The sequence below is a fragment of the Panulirus ornatus genome, chromosome 73, assembly GCF_036320965.1.
Source record: "Panulirus ornatus isolate Po-2019 chromosome 73, ASM3632096v1, whole genome shotgun sequence".
In the NCBI taxonomy this organism is placed as follows: Eukaryota; Metazoa; Arthropoda; class Malacostraca; order Decapoda; family Palinuridae; genus Panulirus; species Panulirus ornatus.
Window position 1 is genome coordinate 8,272,614 of NC_092296.1, and position 19,255 is coordinate 8,291,868.

Here is a 19,255-nt window from a genome sequence, read left to right on the forward strand (position 1 = left end):
GTGTGTTGTGAAGGCCTGTACCTTCAGGTTGTGTAACTGTCTGGGGAATATTGAGGTCCTAGGGCTGTCTCAGGGGGTGTTGTTGGGGATGTGAGGTAGGTTGTAGCACAGACTCAGGGGGTGTTGTTGGTGGTGGGGTGTGTCAAGGTTGACGGGGGGTGGGGAGGAGGTGGGTTAGGATAGGGTGGTTGGTAGATGAGAACCAAGTGGTTGTTGATAGGCTAAACTACTGCTTCGTCCAATTGCAGGGGTGATTGACGTAGGGAGAATAAGGGGTTGGCCTATGCTAACCCATCGCATCTTTCGCTTTCCCGTACCAGTGTGTGTGTGTGTGTGTGTGTGTGCGTGTGTGGAAGGTTAGATGAGTGCCTGTAAGGGGGAAAATCTTGGCGTGTTGGAAGGGATAGTAAACCCTACCGTGCGTTGTGTGAACGAGAACGTGCGTGTGCGTAATAACCTAATTGAACCGAACGAGGAGCGATTTCTACGCAAGGGCGCAGCGTATACGTTTGTGTGTGTGTGTGTGTGTGTGTGTGATTATCATGATAAGGATAAGAGTGCGAATGATAGCAGTGATGCTAAGCGTTAGTAATGGCCATGATGATGATAATCATAATGGTATTAATAGTAATGATAATGATAGTAATTACGATAATAATGGTAATAATAGAACTAATTATAAGACAGATGTATAGATAGATAGATAGATAGATAGATAGATAGAGAGAGAGAGAGAGAGAGAGAGAGAGAGAGAGAGAGAGAGAGAGAGAGAGAGATGGTGTGTCGGGCAGCAGGGGCCGGCCAGCTTAGGTTACACCCAGAGTATCTTGTGTACCGCGTACCTGGCTCCAGGTACCGTAGCTTAGCACACACACACACACACACACACACACACCAGGGTATCACATGTACCGCGTACCTTACCCCAGGTACATACGACCCCGCCCATGAATACCTCGTTGTACCTCGTACCTGTCGTAAGGTACATGGAGTACCGTGGACCAAGGTACGCTTCACCTCCCGTGTGTCTCTGTAGCGACGATTTAGTGAGCCATCATTTTCAAATTTATCCGGTCAAATGATCGTACTTAAGGATCGTACCATTGTGCTCAAGGATCGTACTATTGTGCTCAAGGATCGTACCATTGTGCTCAAGGATCGTACCATTGTGCTCAAGGATCGTACTATTGTGCTCAAGGATCGTACCATTGTGCTCAAGGATCGTACTATTGTGCTCAAGGATCGTACCATTGTGCTCAAGGATCGTACCATTGTGCTCAAGGATCGTACTATTGTGCTCAAGGATCGTACCATTGTGCTCAAGGATCGTACTATTGTGCTCAAGGATCGTACCATTGTGCTCAAGGATCGTACCATTGTGCTCAAGGATCGTACTATTGTGCTCAAGGATCGTACCATTGTGCTCAAGGATCGTACTATTGTGCTCAAGGATCGTACTATTGTGCTCAAGGATCGTACCATTGTGCTCAAGGATCGTACCATTGTGCTCAAGGATCGTACCATTGTGCTCAAGTCGTGCCATTGTGCTCAAGGATCGTACCGTCGTGCTCAAGGATCTTACCGTCGTGCTCAAGGGTCGTACCGTCGTGCTCAAGGGTCGTAACATGATAGTATCGTTCTTTCTAAGCAGAATTTAGGAGAATATATTTCAACATGAGATGAATTCAACAGAATATGATTTAGCATGGAGTTGAGTATATTTTAACATGACGGGGAATGATATATTTTAGCATGACGGGGAATATAACAAGATCACATTTTAACATTGGGATGAGTTTAACAGCAGTTTATATTTAGATGATAAGTGTATTGAGGAGGGATATATGTGAATTGTGGGTCGTATGCTGTACGCTGGGAATCACTCTTGGACAGCAATGTTGCAGAAGAGGATGGGTCGACAGTATTAAGACCCCCGGATAGCAATGTTGCAGAAGAGGAAGGGTCGACAGTATTAAGACCCCCGGATATGTCCCAGTCCCGTACGGGACAGAAGGAAATGGAAGAGGTCTCAACTAACACACACACACACACACACACACGGAGGAAGAGCCTAGGTTGGGAGGAAGACTTGGGTGGATAGTGCGCCGTCTCGTTGGATCAGTCAGTAGCTCGGCAGTACTTCTCTGGGTGACTTGAGGGAGCCGACCTGAGTGGGCGGGAGGTGACGCGAATTGGTCACCTCCTGGCACCAGCAAGACAGCTGTTAGGAACAATATGTGTGGACGACGCCCTCCTCACTTCCTCCGTTACCGTTGTCAGCCCGGCCCACCGCGCCGCCGCTGGTGCCGATGTAGAGCGGCCCCGCTGGCGCCTGACTTCCTGGTTTTTGGCTCTGCACCTGCTGGTCTTATGTTTGACTTCTCGTCGGTGTGGTAGTCATGGGAATAATGATGATAACAATAATAGTAATAATAATAATAATAATAATAATAATAATAATAATGATGATAATAATGATAATAATAATAATAATAATAATAATAATAATAATAATAATGATTAATGATAATGATTATAATGATAATGAGAGTGCGGTACCACCGTCTGTGGCTGGCTGCAGTCGCGGAGTCGAAGTGCAGTTCGGGAACGTGGGATCTAGCGGCGGGAAGAGGCTGGGTTGGTCCAGTAGCTTCTTAAGTGTCCGAAAAGTTCCAGGTGGTGATTGGAGTTTGTGTGTCTGTGTAATTACCGTAAGGGAAGGGAGTTCCACACTCGTTCTGCCCCATCTATCTCTCGTGCGCGCGTGCATGTGTGTGTGTGTGTGTGTCTGTCTGTGTGTGTCAGAAAGACAATAAGTGAGTTGAAGTAACGGTGTTTGTGTGTGACCGGAAGAACTATCTCTCCACCGTCTCCACACACACACACACACACACACTCACACTCTCCGCTTCCTTGGGGTCCCGGCGTCACCTCCGTCGCGAGGGTTGTGGGTGGAGGATCCTCCTGCAGTCGGTGGTGGTCGAGGTTTGACTGGAGGAGAGTTTACCTGACCAGCTGATGCTGTGTGATCAGTAACAACGCCTTTGTTGTTATAGCCATTGGTGGTGATGTCACAGCTGGTGTTAGTGGGTGGAGGTGTTACCTGGGGTGTTATTGGTGTTACGCAAGACGGCCTGTGGTGTTAACAGCTGTTACTCTTGTTGGTACTACTTCATACTGATGACTTTACAGGTTGTGTTATTGTTGCTGTTACAAGCTTTGTGTCAAACAAGTGTAGGTGATAGCATCAGCATAAACTTTAGACGTTACACGTGTTACTACTGGTGTTATGCCAGAAAGTTTATGGTGTTACCAGTTACGTCGACTAATCGTGGTACAGATCTTAACATTGGTACTGGATCAGATAGCATATAGTGCACATAGTGTTCTGATTTTGTGTGAACTGGCTAATATTATTGGTATTACTACATCAGACAGATGTGTTATGAGTTGTGTTACTCGTATTATCGACAGTTTTAATGGTGGTGTTTTGTCACAATTGATGATGATACCATTTATGTTAACTGGTGGCAGTACAGGTGATAGTGCTGATGCTGTGTCAGACTGCTTGTGATGCTACCAGTTTGTGTGAAATAGTGGTTACAGGTATTATCAATGGGACTACATCAGACAACTTATGGTGTTAAATTTTGTGTGAACTGGTTTTACAGGTGTTACCATTGGTGCTATGTCAGACAGCCTGATGGTGTTACCATGTTTATGAACTAGTGATGTTGCAGGTGCCACTACAAGTGCTACAACAGACAGCTGATGGTGTTTTCAGTTATGTGGACTAGTGTTACCACTGGCATTATGACAGACAAGTGATGGTTATTCCGTGTGTGTGGACTAGTGTTACAGGTGTTACCGCTGGTGCTACGCCAGGCATCAGGGGGAGGTGATAGCTGCAGCAGCGAACGGAAACACAAACACATTCACACACACAAAGTGTGACAGCGGCAAGAATGTCATCAACGTGGTATATCGGTCAGTGTTAACAGTGGATGCTGTCGTCTGCTCCTGCTCAGTTCTTGCTGCACATTTATGCTCATCCCACTGTTGGCCTTTGGAGGTTTCCTGCTAACTTTTGTACAGTTAAGGTTGTGCTCTGGTGCACATCCTCTGCTTTCACCTCATAACAGTGAAGCTGTCACCCAAGCAGTGACATGCTCTCAAGCACCACGACATGCTTTCACATACACCCTCACACTTTTGTACCTGTATACACTAACATAACCTCCACGTATTTATCTGAATTACATATGAATGTGTGTTAAAACAGACACAAATGAAGACTATGTATAAATAAGCAAAGTACTCTGTAGTTGTAGTAAGTATATATAGGCACTGAAGATATGCAGGGCTTACATACATAAATAACCATAGAACAGGCTTACACACCTACACATACATAGGTGCATGAGGCACATTATCGAAGGGATAGAGGAGAGTCCCGAGTGGGTAAAGGGTAGGATGGTAGAGAGCTGGCCACTCCAGCTCAGTCTCGACTAACAACACTGGTAGAGCAGCTGGCCACTTCGATTTTTCCAACTAACAATACTGTACATACAAATTGTCACTCCTTGGACTCAAAAGATGCACGCTTAAAATCTGCCCTTCACTGTTACATTGTATCTCCTTTATAATAACAGAAGCTAAGTTACTGTTGATATCAGATGTATGAATTTGAAAGTACTGTACTTGTAGGTTACTTTGTATCATTGATAAGTATATAGAAAATCTGTTACTGATCTCATTTATAGAAGTGTAAGGGTAGATGGATGTATAAATTTGTGTTTTGTGTGTATGTCCATGCATGTGTGCACATATGTGCTTGTGTGTTTGGGTTCATGACTGTGTGCACATGCCTGCATTTGTACATATGAGAACATATGTCTTAGTGAGTACACCTTGATTAAACTATGTTGAACAGTTTGTTTATGTTAATTTGAATAACAGTTTTTGTTTGTGTTATTCTTATTACTTGTTTATCCAAACATTTTGTTGTTATATTAAGGAAGGAATTTATAATGAATTTCTAGATACTGGTGGCAGCCAGCCTCAAGCCTTGAGGGAATTCCCAAAGGGAACAGGCGTCAAAGATATAGATATCTAGATAATGGTAGCATTTCCCCACTTCTGAATGTTTAGAGTATAGTTAATGAGAAAAGTATTCTAAAAATTTAGTTCAGATGTGATGACTTTTTTTTTCACATGAGAAATACTTCAGTTAAATGGTGCTCTTATCTCTGCCATGATGTAGAGAAATGTTTAACTGCTGCTCTTATCTCTAACAAGATGTATGCAGTTTTGTCAATGTGCTGGTTGTCTGCGCTTAAAAAGAAAAAAATAGAGTCTTTTTTTGTCATTTAGATTAAGGATGAATACCTGTTAAGTTCTCACATGCATATCACAGAATTTCATATCAGCCATTGGATGTTATGTAGTGGTGAGAACTTGCTGAAACTGTGGGAGAAATTAAAGCAGTTAGAAAGTAGGGTCACAGTCTTTTATGGAAAGCTCTGACTGCTTCCAACCAATTGGAACCAGCATTGATTAGGATGATAAACTGGGTGAGTGAAAATTTTGCCTGCATGTATCATATATATTATTTACTACAGTTATGTAATGTGCTGACTACTTTCTTTGACATCTTTGTGCTGACTTTATTCAAGAAGACTGGTTTGAGACCATATAGTCACTTAGTAGAAATCCATGGGAGGGCTTGTTTTCTGTGTGTGGGAAGGCTGTTATAATTATGATTTTCTTGTAGTGGTGTGAATTTGTAGATACATTTCCTATGTCTTGGATGTGACTCATTTCCCTGAATCTTTCTTATTTGGGTTAGCGCTGTGTATTTTCTCATTAACATTTTATCTCAGTTTATTGTAGATAAATCTGTACATAAAGTAATGTTGCACCAATCCCTCTGCATGTACATACACATATGAGATCAGTCAGTCCCTCTTAGTTGTATCTTATTGAATCATTTCTATGTTATACATTTTGTTGAATGACAGAAGTTTGTCCCTTTAAATGTAGTAAGAGACATGGATTTTTAGAATCTTATTGGTTGGTTGTCTTGGTTGGTTGTTCCATGTCTTTTTCATTATCACTTAGTATCACTTACTCTAACAGGTTCTGCTGAAATGGCGACCCGGGACTGGTCAGACTCGGAATCTGTGGCCAGCAGTGTGGCGGCTGCATCTGAGGTCTCTACAGTGCCGGATAAGTTTGGCTTTCTAGGAGGAGCACAGTACACAGAAGACTGGTAGGTGTTTATGTGTTTTGTTGAACAAGTCAGTGGCCAGTGTATGCTAAAGCCTTGTATGATGTTGACTTCACAGGAGGTGCTCCAGATAAATGAGTTATAGTGGTGAGGATAAAGCTTGATTGATTTTTAGATTGTAAGAATCATGTATATATAATGAAGTAGTAGTTTTTGAAAGAGATAGGGTACCAAAGTGTAGTATCAGTGTCTGTTTTACTGATGAAGAACTAGATGCTGTGGCTGATTTTAGGTTCAGTAAGGATGGTACTGGGAAAGGAAAGACTGAGATTGAGTCTGCGGTGGGGAAAAATTTGCTGTACAATGAAAACTTTGTTGAATTAGAAAAAAGGAAAAAGAAATTGTGTGGATTGTGGAAGAAGGTTCAGTGAGGAAGTATTTATCCCAGTGTGATTTGAAACTGAAGTATGTATAAATCAGGATTAGTAAAAAATGTGATAACTTCTAAAGTATGTTTGGAACTAGAAAAATTGATATACTGGAAAATGGAGATGTGAGAAGGCTATGTGATGTGAAAAGATAATTCAAAAGGCACATGGATGGCATATAATGGCCATGGGGAATGTATATTAGATATTGAGTTGATTAAGAAGATATGTATTGGTATGTTAAAGATACAAGAAAAGATGTTTTCAGAGAAGATATTTTCAGAGAGAATGGTTTTAGAGGTACAAGTAGTTCATGAGAGGATATCAGAGGGATGATTTGGGATAAAGTGCATTGGAAACATTTTATGTTTAGAGATGTTGTTATGGAAGAATTTGTCTCAATTGATGTATTGGTGTGTTGTGAAGCCTCAAATTTGGTAGTCTTTGTATCAGGAGCATTACTAGATGATAGTTTTCAGTTTTAATGACCATTAGTATATTTGATTGTTAAGCATTTTGGGTTATATTTGTCAAAATTTATCAAGGTCATCTTAAAGGCTTTGAGCCTGCAGTAGCTGAACTGTATAGCTGATGGTAAAGTATACCTTTTTGCAGGGAGGAAACAGTACCAGTGGATGTAATAAGAAGACGAGAGAAGAAATGGCTGGATATGTTCAATAACTGGGACTCACACATGCTCAAAAAGTACAAGAAAGTGCGAGACCGTTGTCGTAAGGGGATACCATCTGCATTACGTGCCCGTGCATGGCAGCACCTCTGTGGCGCACACAAGTATGTCCATTAGGTTGTATCTTGTTTTTTGATGGAAATGATGAGTGTTCTCATGCACATAATTTTAAAGTTTGTCAAGAATACATTGGTATTAAATTTTTTTATAAGATTTGTCTTTCACATAAGAATTTATATTTAGGCTCTTTGGTATATAAAAATAGGGTCAAATGCATTGCTTCACATTGTCTTGATTGTTTACCATGGAGGCTTTGGCTAGCACCCATTTGACAGAGTTGGTTACCTTTGATGGCAGTTAGGCATAGGTCATGTTTTACAGTTATTGCTCTTTGCTTTTGAGTTATGAGAGGCCATAGATATTACCCTACATTGTGATGTGTCATATATGCAAATCAACATGTATACTCATATGAGTTTTGAGACATAATAATAACCAATATTGATAACCAGTGCTTCAGATTTTGCTACAGGAGGGAAGTTAGTGTGATATATCCTCTGAGCATCACCACCACTTCATACCCTTAGAGATTGAGTTTCATCCTCATCACCAGTGCTTCTTATCTTTTTCTTCAACTGTTTCTCTGTTAGTGTCCACTGAATGGTCATGCTATTTCCTTTCAACCAACAGACAGCTAGAGAGAAATCCTGGTGTGTTTGACCAGCTTGCTGAAGCTCCTGCTGATCCTCGACTGGAAGATGACATCAGAAAGGACCTTCATCGACAGTTTCCCCTCCATGAAATGTTCTTACAGAAAGGTGGCCATGGGTAAGATAATACATCGAGCTGATTATGTGTCTTTATTACCACCTCTTGAACAATAATGTGCATGTTTGTTTCTAATTTTGATTTATTGTTTGGCAAGCTTAGAGTAGATGCTATCCATGTCTTTGACACCTATTTCCTCTGGGAACTCCCCCGAGGCAGTTGTATGGCAAAGGAGTCTCTATAGCTTCTCTCAAATAACTCATTTTAACAGCCTGGGTTCTTGCCCTCTTTGACTCATCCCATGGCCATGTTTGAGTGCATAGGTCAAGGCTTGGAGGCTTAATATGGGACAGTTATTGAACACTGTATTTGGTTGAAGGACTAGCATCAACATTGGATGCCATTCACTGCATTCATCCAATCATATGTTGCCTTATCCCTCTTCCAGATCCTTAGACATATATGAAATTACCAGTGCAACACTTCCCCTATCCAATTAGTATTTTGTTATAATACATAAGTATGTCACTGGTTGTTTTTGGCTTTAGATTTGTATGAAGACATGGTATGTGAGTCTGTCATGAAAGTAGAAAATTGCAGTGTATATGCAGTATAAGGTTGACACTAGTGGACTTCGCAAGCATACATTGCTGTCTTAGTTTGATCATGTGTGGATGAATTAATCAAAATTTTATTTGATTATTTGTGGATTTTTTTCAGCCAAGAAGACTTATTCAGGGTGTTAAAGGTGCATGCACAAGTTTCTCCTGATGAATACTGCCAGGCCCATGCTCCTCTTGCTGCCGTCCTCCTCATGCAGATGCCTGCTGAATCTGCATTTTGGTGCTTAAAAGCTATCTGCGATAAATATGTTCCAGGGTACTATGCCCGTGGATTGGTGAGTAGTCTTCATGCCTTGAAGAAACTTGATGTACTGTACAATTAGGGATAGGGTATGCCTTTTTTGGATAATTTACAAATGTAGTTATGTGCTGTAGCAGTATAAGACTGATTTATGTCCTCCTACCATATGTATCTTCAATTGCTTTTAAGTATTTGGAATGTTATGTACAAGAAGGGAACTACAAAAACTTGAAATTTAGAGAGGGCGAAAGGAATAAAATGATTTTCTCTGTTTCAAAGAATAGTTCAAATGAATACCACATTTTATATTTAATTTTTCATTTCCTCCCTCCCCCTCTCTGTTATCTCTGTCTTGCACCTTTTCTTCTCAAAGGAAACCATCTGTCCTCCTTTTTTCCTGTCTATACCATTCTCATGTCATTGCTCAATTTAACCCTCACCTTCTGAGAGTCCTGCAGTCATCCTTGAAAACTTTTCTTCACTCTTTGTTGCTAACCTGTTCCTTATTTTGCTTTCTGCAGATGCTAAACCCAAAATAGAATTCTAAACACTGTCTCCATTCAACATATAATTGCCTTCAGTGTTAACATGTGTACAGGAATTCTGTTCTGTACAGAGATGTAGAAGATTCTATTTGCAGGTATTCATATCCCTTCCTTTTGCACCCCATGTACATCAAATGCTTCTTTTCCTGAAAGTCCTAACAACCTTGGCAGCTATATCACCCTTTACCTCAGAAAATTTAATTTTCCTTACATGAGTTATACAGTTCAGCCTCATTAGTAGAATTTCCCCAGCTCGTTCCTTTAATCATGTCTCATCATTGTGATTCCTACCTTTTTATTATTGATATTAATGTCTTATAACTTTAACAGGAGGCCATTCAAATTGATGGAGATATTCTTTACAAGCTGTTGAAGAAGGTATCACCCTCTGCATACAAGCACTTGGTGAGTTCATTTCTAAAAAGGAAAAGATCATAGGTATTTTAGATAATTTTTTAAATACAACTTTCTCATGTAGTGTACAAGTTCATAATTCTATATTCATGTGGTGTTTGTTGATAGCTTCGTTTATTGATAATGCTTTTAGCTTGTCACTTAAGGTTACAGTGGAAAATGGTAGACTTGTGAATGCATTGTATAATTAGATTTTGTCACTTATTGGTGTACATTGCACATTTAGAGCTTGTTGATTATAGTAGAAGCAGCAGACAGAAGTTTACAGTGTTTTATTAGAACTGTTGATTCATGCTGGAAATATCAGGCTGTAGTTAACAATTTATATTTAGAGCTGTTCATTTTTGGTAAAAAAAAAGGTGTGATGTTCATCTATGATCAGAGTTTGTCACTCACGATAGAAGCATGCCATGTGTCATTGGAATGCTGTGATTTTTGCCCGAGATTTTGCTCTACGTGTTTTATTATATATCTCTATCATCTTTTAAAACTACAATCATATTTCTTTAAGCCTTTCATGGTAGTTCAAGTGTTCTATCCTATCAGTTTTACTTGTAAAGTAGTTGTGAATTCTTTCTAGATTATTCAATTCAGCTCGCGTGGTTGATGACCATAAAATCCAGGAGTATTAGAATTTGCTTTTTATAGTTTTCAGTTTTCAATGTCAACTTTCTGTGTATTGGCACAGTCTGTATCATCCCACTCTTTACTAGGCTGATCAGCACCATCTTTTCAACTTGGTCTTTGATTGCAAGATTCTCGACTTTGATGGCTCCTAGATCTTTGACATTTTCTTTACGTATCTCTCTTTTCTCCAGATCCATAAATGCTACATACAAATCCATTTGCTTTTCTAAGTATTTCTCACATACATATGATAGAGGCATATGATAGAGTTGATAGAGATGCTCTGTGGAAGGTATTAAGAATATATGGTGTGGGAGGAAAGTTGTTAGAAGCAGTGAAAAGTTTTTATCGAGGATGTAAGGCATGTGTACGTGTAGGAAGAGAGGAAAGTGATTGGTTCTCAGTGAATGTAGGTTTGCGGCAGGGGTGTGTGATGTCTCCATGGTTGTTTAATTTGTTTATGGATGGGGTTGTTAGGGAGGTAAATGCAAGAGTTTTGGAAAGAGGGGCAAGTATGAAGTCTGTTGGGGATGAGAGAGCTTGGGAAGTGAGTCAGTTGTTGTTCGCTGATGATACAGCGCTGGTGGCTGATTCATGTGAGAAACTGCAGAAGCTGGTGACTGAGTTTGGTAAAGTGTGTGGAAGAAGAAAGTTAAGAGTAAATTTGAATAAGAGCAAGGTTATTAGGTACAGTAGGGTTGAGGGTCAAGTCAATTGGGAGGTGAGTTTGAATGGAGAAAAACTGGAGGAAGTGAAGTGTTTTAGATATCTGGGAGTGGATCTGGCAGCGGATGGAACCATGGAAGCGGAAGTGGATCATAGGGTGGGGGAGGGGGCGAAAATCCTGGGGGCCTTGAAGAATGTGTGGAAGTCGAGAACATTATCTCGGAAAGCAAAAATGGGTATGTTTGAAGGAATAGTGGTTCCAACAATGTTGTATGGTTGCGAGGCGTGGGCTATGGATAGAGTTGTGCGCAGGAGGATGGATGTGCTGGAAATGAGATGTTTGAGGACAATGTGTGGTGTGAGGTGGTTTGATCGAGTGAGTAACGTAAGGGTAAGAGAGATGTGTGGAAATAAAAAGAGCGTGGTTGAGAGAGCAGAAGAGGGTGTTTTGAAGTGGTTTGGGCACATGGAGAGGATGAGTGAGGAAAGATTGACCAAGAGGATATATGTGTCGGAGGTGGAGGGAACAAGGAGAAGAGGGAGACCAAATTGGAGGTGGAAAGATGGAGTGAAAAAGATTTTGTGTGATCGGGGCCTGAACATGCAGGAGGGTGAAAGGAGGGCAAGGAATAGAGTGAATTGGAGCGATGTGGTATACCGGGGTTGACGTGCTGTCAGTGGATTGAATCAAGGCATGTGAAGCGTCTGGGGTAAACCATGGAAAGCTGTGTAGGTATGTATATTTGCGTGTGTGGATGTATGTATATACATGTGTATGGGGGGGGTTGGGCCATTTCTTTCGTCTGTTTCCTTGCGCTACCTCGCAAACGCGGGAGACAGCGACAAAGTATAATAAATAAATAAATAAATATCTCTCTTTTCACGTTGGTTTTTTGTTTGGTGCTACATGACTAATTTGGTCAGATTTATTATTATTAAGTTCCATAAGTCTTTCTTCTGTTTGTTATGAATTATATCAAAGTATTTCAACATTTCATTTGTGTCTTCATTTATCATATTCTTTGACTGACTGCTGTCATATGAAAAATATCTAACTATACTTGATGGACCATATCTGATATGATTATTATAATTTTTCCTATGGAGTACCTGGTAGGACATCTTTTACAGACATGTTTCCATTTGAAATTACTTTGAATTTTCTGCTTGCTAGAAATTCCTTGATTGTTTTGTTTCTTTTTTAATTGAATTCTGCAGTTATCAAATACCTTTACCTTACAAGTGTCGTTTTATGAAAATCTGTGTGGAGATGGGATACCACTGTTGCACTTAGGTGATTTTTCATGGACCACTTTGATGATTGTTGAAAAACTTTGGATATTAATGGAGGATATACATATGAGCATATCAGTTGGTATCTTAGGATTAAATACTTAAATTAAATACCAGGGAAAATTGTGATCCAGGAGAGATGATGGGAAGGAAAGCAGGGAGGGAGGGGAAAATGAAAGAGAAAGAAGTGTAAGGAAGAGACCCATGGACATTCATGAATATTTTTCATTTTACTGAATATTAAGCTACTAAGATAAGATAATGTGCTAAGATAAGATAATGTATGTTGTAAAATAATGCATGTTTTCCTTTGCAGAAGAAGCATAAGATTGAACCAGTGCTATACATGACAGAGTGGTTCATGTGCCTGTTTTCTCGAACATTGCCCTGGTCATCAGTACTTAGAGTCTGGGACATGTTCTTCTGTGAAGGTAAACTTACTGCTATCATTGTCAAGTACATATATCAGTTAGACACCACATGGATGATTGCATAGCTTTTATAACATGTTAATTTTAAGTTTTCTAAATTATGGTGGATATAGTTTAAGCCACATTTTCTAAAAGAACCCATTATAGATGAAAGAGGCTGATTGAACATTACAGGCTGATTATTGCTGAATTTAAAGTTTCAGATGTTTTAAATTTTTTGAGTCATTCTTTCGCAGAAATATGACTTCTAAAATGTTTATTACTGATTTTCATAAGAACCCTGGATCTGGTTTTAGTTAAGGAAATGCAGGAATTACTCGAGGTGGATTTGTGTACATGAGAATAAAAACTACACTTTATTTTTTTTGTAGGTGTGAAAGTATTGTTTCGTGTTGGATTGGTAATACTAAAGTATGGGCTACGTCCACAAGTGATCAAAAGGTGCCCTGGTATGTACGAGTCTTTGCAAGCCCTTCGCAACATTGACCATGGAGTTATGGCTGAGGGATTTCTAATGTTTCAGGTGAGAATTGGTTCTGAATTGTTTTCATAGATAGCTTGAAATGTTTCATGAGCAATGGCAGTTATACAATTCACTAAAACTTTTCATACAAGTATAGGATATTAGCTTAAATTTAAGGACTTTACTAACCCCTTTTGCAGTGTAAATTGCTTGTGTATGATTCCTCTCCAGACACTGAATTTCTCCATGACACTCACAAAAAAAAAACTACTGCATAAATGTTGATATCTCACATGTTCTCCAAAATGCTCTCTTTATTGTGTGGTGTTGCTATCTGTGAGCAATATGTTGTACAGAGAGAGAAATGAAATTTATATGTAATCATTGAATCACTTTAGCTGTGTTATGTTTCTAGATGCAACGGCTTGACCTGACTGAGGATGATCTACAGAGAGAACATCAGCGACAGTTACAAAAGCGCAGACAAGCAGCCAAGGAGGCTGCTTCAAATGGCAGATAGAATGTTGCTGTAGAGATCATGACTTGGAGCCTGATGAAATATAGTCCGGCAGTTGTTCTCAGATTTGCAGTACAGTGGTTCCCAGTGTACGGCAATGCCCAAGGTAGCATGATGATGCGACTGGGATGACTTAGTGCCTGGAATTCCAGAATATTTCTCTTCAAAATTGTGTTGTCAGTATGATACGTCTGAGCCTTTTCTTCAGTGAAATTTATTGGTAGATGGTTTGAAACCATAATTGCTATGGTTGTTTACTTGAAAGTGCCAGTCATTATGCAGTATCCCATTTGTCATTACAATAATGATAAAGTTTTGATTGTTTAATAGGAGTTTGAAGACCTCTTAGAGGCCTTTGAGAGTTTCCATCATCTGCCTGGAAAGTAATCTCAATCATAGCCTCATGCCTGAACATTCCACAGTGTAATCAATTTCAGTGCAAGTAGATCAATTATCAATACTGAGTATGGGAATGTAAGATGAAAAATATATTAAGACTTGAATATGTCTAAGAAAATGCAACCTCAGCAGCTGGGCCCGGTGGTGTTGCAGAAACATGTCCAGTTGTGCATTCTTAATCTTGTGGCATGATGTATGCATCAGCTGTCAGTTTGATGTTGATTTTAAAAGAGTTGCTGCTGGAAATTGTAAGTTTAAAGATGTACCGAAAAGAGAAAAATTGATCTTGTAATATTCTTTCTAAGGGACTTTAGACATTAAGTGTTTATTGTTTTCCAATCATTCTTAAAACAGTTAATTAATTACCTGCATTATGTGGACCAAATGTTTAGGCTAAGATCAATTATTGTAACATAGGTTGAAAGATAGCTTGCTTTGCCTCACCTGTCTGTTCATGAAATAGAAATATACAATTATATGATGAAGTAGCCTTATGTTTCATGTTGTAAAATGTTACTAATTATTTTCTGATTTGTGTGTTTAACTGTGGAAAAATTCTCATAAATGAGAATCTGAATTGTAATTTTAATGGACAAGCTGGGGCATTGTGATCCTTCTGTGCTGTGAACCACTAGTATGAAAGTCCCATACACTACAATGTTCTGTAATTATATTTTTAGTATTTACATATATGAAAATTGTATTATTAGTAAAGTGAGAATTATAAACTGTAGTAGATGGGCCTTTAGCCATAACCAGTCACAGCATGCAACTTCGTATAGCTCGGTGGTTCCTTTTTCACAAAAAAGATGAGATGATTAGGATAATAATAATGATTGCAGGAAAACAGGCTCACAGTGTGGTAGAATACTTGTTAGTTTACAGGTACATTATGTTATGTCCATGAAGAATGTAATGTTAGCTATTATAGCATTAGATTAACGGAAATGTCATCTTCTAATGATTTGCATTCTACCTGGATGAAGGCGTGTCTGCCTAAAGTATGATATTAAAATCAAAGAATTTCATGATGTCATACCAAGTATATAATAAGTTTCTGCATATCACATTATGTTAACACTAGTGGCCTTGGATAGCATTTTTGAAAAGAAAGTTTCATTGGGCTATCATGAGTAGAGATTATAAGTGGCATGTACAAATCCATTCTTCTGCTCAGAACTATCCAATGCTCTGCAACATACCCTGGCTCAGAAACAATGTATGGCAGCAGATTATGAGTGGCGAGAGCGAGGTTAATTTATGTCCCTTAACAGTTACCTCTTACAATGGCAGAAGTGACGATGAACTAGTCTTGGGTACCTATCCTTGCTGTTCGCCTGCAGGATCGATCAGTGCCTCTTACACATAAGATATTGATATATTTAGATAGCATATATATTTTGTGGCATATGTATAAACTGTACAGAAAGATATTTAAGCCTTATACATTACACTCTAAATACTAATTTTTTGGCAGTTATGGGGAACTTTGAACATTTTCATTATTATTCAATATTGTCATGTGTCCATCAATTTGGTGATCCTAATAAGAATGTTGTAATTGGCTTGTCTTTTCCAAAATAATTATTGGTAATATCCAACAGACCTGTTAAGTTCTCAACTGAGATTATTTTAGTAATTTTATAAGAATCCTCATTACTTTACTTTATAACTTTGAGAGTCTCTTGCTGAATGCCCCATTGTATCATTTTAATATGGAATCTGTTGTAACTGTATGAATTTTTGTTTTTATTTTTGTAGGACTGAATCTCTCCACAACATAAACAAGCCAAATGTGTTTTTGAAAAAAAGATTACTGTCAATTTGTAAACTTGTTTTGCCTGTGTGTTGGTAATTGTCTCCAGCAAGGTCATCATGTAGATTCCCCTCCAAAGGCTTGGGTCATTTCGTGTCATGTCTTTCATTGTGTTGCTTAATATCCAAAAGCTTAGCAGAGTGATACGATGTAAATTAGTGCCCTCATTTAAAGCCCACAAAATGTGTTGCAAATGTTTTACTAGAAACTGTCACTTAACCATACCCTTTAATCACTGATATCATTGAAACATTTCAGGGACATGGACCAGAAAGTTCCTTTCCAAGAATGTGACTATTTGAACGAAACAGGATTTTATTAAATGTGCTGTAGAATGTCTGCATCATTTCTTGATGTTTGGCTGATTGAGAGTTATTCATAGAAAGGCAACATGGTGATTTATGTTGGATATGACAACACAAATAGGTTCTTAACTAAAATTTCTTTTTGCAAGAAGAGAACTGCATAGCACAGTTGGACAAATGAAGAGGTGAGCTGTGAAAACTGCCTAGATATGTATGATGATGAAAGTTTCTGGGAATTATTGATAGATGGATCATTTTGATTTTAACTGCAGGAAGCAGCTGTATATAAACTGTCTGATGCAAGATTTATGTGGGTCATGCTGTACTATTACCACCATGGCATTCATCCAGTTAGGCTTGTGTTCATTGGTGCTAATATGTATCATGTACAATAATGAACTTTTATCTTGACCGGTAATTTTTGGCCTTCCCTCATACTCATTTTGAGAAATATGAGTTTGGGATACCTCAGAATAAACTCAGATAACTGAAGTAGTGTTTTGCACAAGGATTATATTATATGAACAAAGCCATTTTATTCACATGATTGGGGAAAGTATCTGTGTTTCTTGCATACAGTGGTTATTATAAATCTGAAACTTGGTTTGTCCAGCAGGCGCTGTTAAAACCAACAAGGATAATAGAGAGGGGCAAATGAGAGACTTTCTGTTGTGCTTGTTATTTTTTGCTGTATATACAACTGATTGCTTTGATAGTATGATAGCTAATGTGAAGACATGTATAGCTTAATGTTAATGGTGGTTTTGTCACAGACGGTACTAGAATGTCCATGACAAATATAGAGAATGTAGATACTTTCTTTACTTTCTGAGTGCAGTTCAGGGGAGTGACACATGAATTGCTTCATTGATTGAATTGAAATGTGCAAGCATTTCTGCATATCTCAGCTATTGGTGTTGTCTCAGGAACTGTCTAAACATGTATTCATTTTTTGTTTTATATTCTTTTCTCATGCATCTTAGAAGAAAATGCCATTTCATTACACAGGAGTAAAGAAAAGGACAGTTTTATCATTTTGGTTTTAAGAAGTGCCTTTCATGCTTAATCATTCTTCATATAACAGTTGAATTGCAATTCTGGTAACATAATGGAACTTTGTTTTAATGTTGTTAACTAAAACAGAGTATACATTTAAACTACTTGCATGCAACTAGAGTTGCGTGCAAGTAGAATATCCAACAAGGTTTTATTTAAAGTTATAAGGCATCTCTAAAGGCATGTTGAAAATATGTAAATTGCTTGGAAAAATTTGATTTATATTTATTGTAGTCTTTTTTTCTTTCTCTCTCAAGCCCTCTTAGAGGAACATAGAAAGTTGCCTCAATTTTTGTCATGTATTTTGATATATTGATCTGAGTGTGGACCATTGTATTGCATAAGACCACATTATTTTGATTGGTTGATGCTGGAGATATGGGTAAATGGAAAGGATATGTATATTTCTCAAATGAAACGGCTGGTTAGCAGTAAGACTAGCAACAAATAGATATCCGACTAAGGCAATATGGCTTTGATTCCAGCTAGACTATAAGATTAATCCTTTTCTGGCGATGCTCCATTTGCATGTTAATGTTTATAAGTTACTGTCTGTAGATAATGAGAAATGGCTGATGTTCATAGGTTAGGACTCTTACAGAATGCCAGTACTACTCTGCCTTTAATTAAGTGACCTGTACTAAATGTTTTCAGAACATTGTGATCACTAGATATCATCATGTATTAACCCACTGTGCTCATGCATGTTTAGTATAGCTTTTCAATTTTGTCTTCTTTTAAGCCTTTTACTCTCTAAACTTTGCAATACTCAGCAATCTATATTATGATAATACTTCATTATTTGGATCATATGTCACAGCAAAATAATACTTTATTATTTGGATCATATGTCACAGCAAAATTAAGGTTGTGGAGGCTGTGGACAGAACTATAGAAGGCTTTTATAGTGTTTATGAGAATAACTGAGAAGTTAAGTCTTTGTTAAAACTAAAGAGGGAACAGTCTTGAAGGAAGATAGGATAAAACATGGACAGTGTAGATAAAGGGACATTGGAAAGCAATTAGTGTCTGTTTCTTTTGTCATGGCACATAGTTGTGACTTATTTGAACTAATGTAATATGAATACAGAAGTTAAACAAAGTTGACACTTTTGAAATTTTACATACGATGCTCCTGTCATCATGGGCAAAAGTGCACCAGCACGGAACACTTTTATCATTGGATAATTTATTCTTGTTTATATCTCACACTTCCCTCTCATGTATTGCATATCTTTAAGTGAACAACTAGAAATGAAAACTGGACATTGAAGTTGATAATTATGGGAGTAATGAATAGAGTGAGGGAAGATCAAAGTGAGATGAATGTATGGCAATATTTGATGTGATAGTTGATGGCTCTTCAAGCTAAGGATATAAGAAATGCCCTGTTGCAAGGAGACTGGTAAGACATACATGATTGGCATATCGAATTTGTTCATTTATGTGACAAAAAATCGTAAGATTTGATTCAATAACAAAATGTGTTGATTAGTCTGAAATCTTGTATTCTTCATCTGACATGTTATATGTTTGTCTCCTAATGTATTCTTTGTTGAGGGGGAGGATATTTGTGATGGTAATCATGAAAATAAGAGGAGACCCAATAATAGTTTAAAGAAATATAAGACTTAAATGAAAAATCCATATTGCAAAGCTGTTGCTAAAGAAGTGGTAGAGGATGTGTGGATCAGGTGTTTGCTTTGAAGAATGTATGTGAGAAATACTTAGAAAAGCAAATGGATT

The 19,255-nt window shown here is 38.3% G+C and overlaps 1 protein-coding gene across 2 annotated transcripts in view; it reads left to right on the top strand.

Moving 5' to 3' along the window:
- LOC139748297 (TBC1 domain family member 10A-like) overlaps nucleotides 1-17,977 on the top strand; it is a 51,191-nt gene extending 33,214 nt beyond the window's left edge. The window contains exons 2-10 of one of the 2 annotated variants that reach the window (XM_071661289.1): nucleotides 3,741-3,987; nucleotides 6,139-6,271; nucleotides 7,273-7,449; nucleotides 8,036-8,173; nucleotides 8,834-9,011; nucleotides 9,853-9,927; nucleotides 12,839-12,953; nucleotides 13,325-13,476; nucleotides 13,832-17,977. In XM_071661289.1, the coding sequence (XP_071517390.1) occupies nucleotides 3,966-3,987; nucleotides 6,139-6,271; nucleotides 7,273-7,449; nucleotides 8,036-8,173; nucleotides 8,834-9,011; nucleotides 9,853-9,927; nucleotides 12,839-12,953; nucleotides 13,325-13,476; nucleotides 13,832-13,936 (1,095 nt within the window). In that variant the 5' untranslated portion in view covers nucleotides 3,741-3,965 and the 3' untranslated portion in view covers nucleotides 13,937-17,977. The remainder of the gene's footprint in view (nucleotides 1-3,740; nucleotides 3,988-6,138; nucleotides 6,272-7,272; nucleotides 7,450-8,035; nucleotides 8,174-8,833; nucleotides 9,012-9,852; nucleotides 9,928-12,838; nucleotides 12,954-13,324; nucleotides 13,477-13,831) is intronic. The other variant, XM_071661290.1, reaches the window with a different exon arrangement.
- The last annotated feature ends 1,278 nt before the right edge of the window (nucleotides 17,978-19,255 follow it).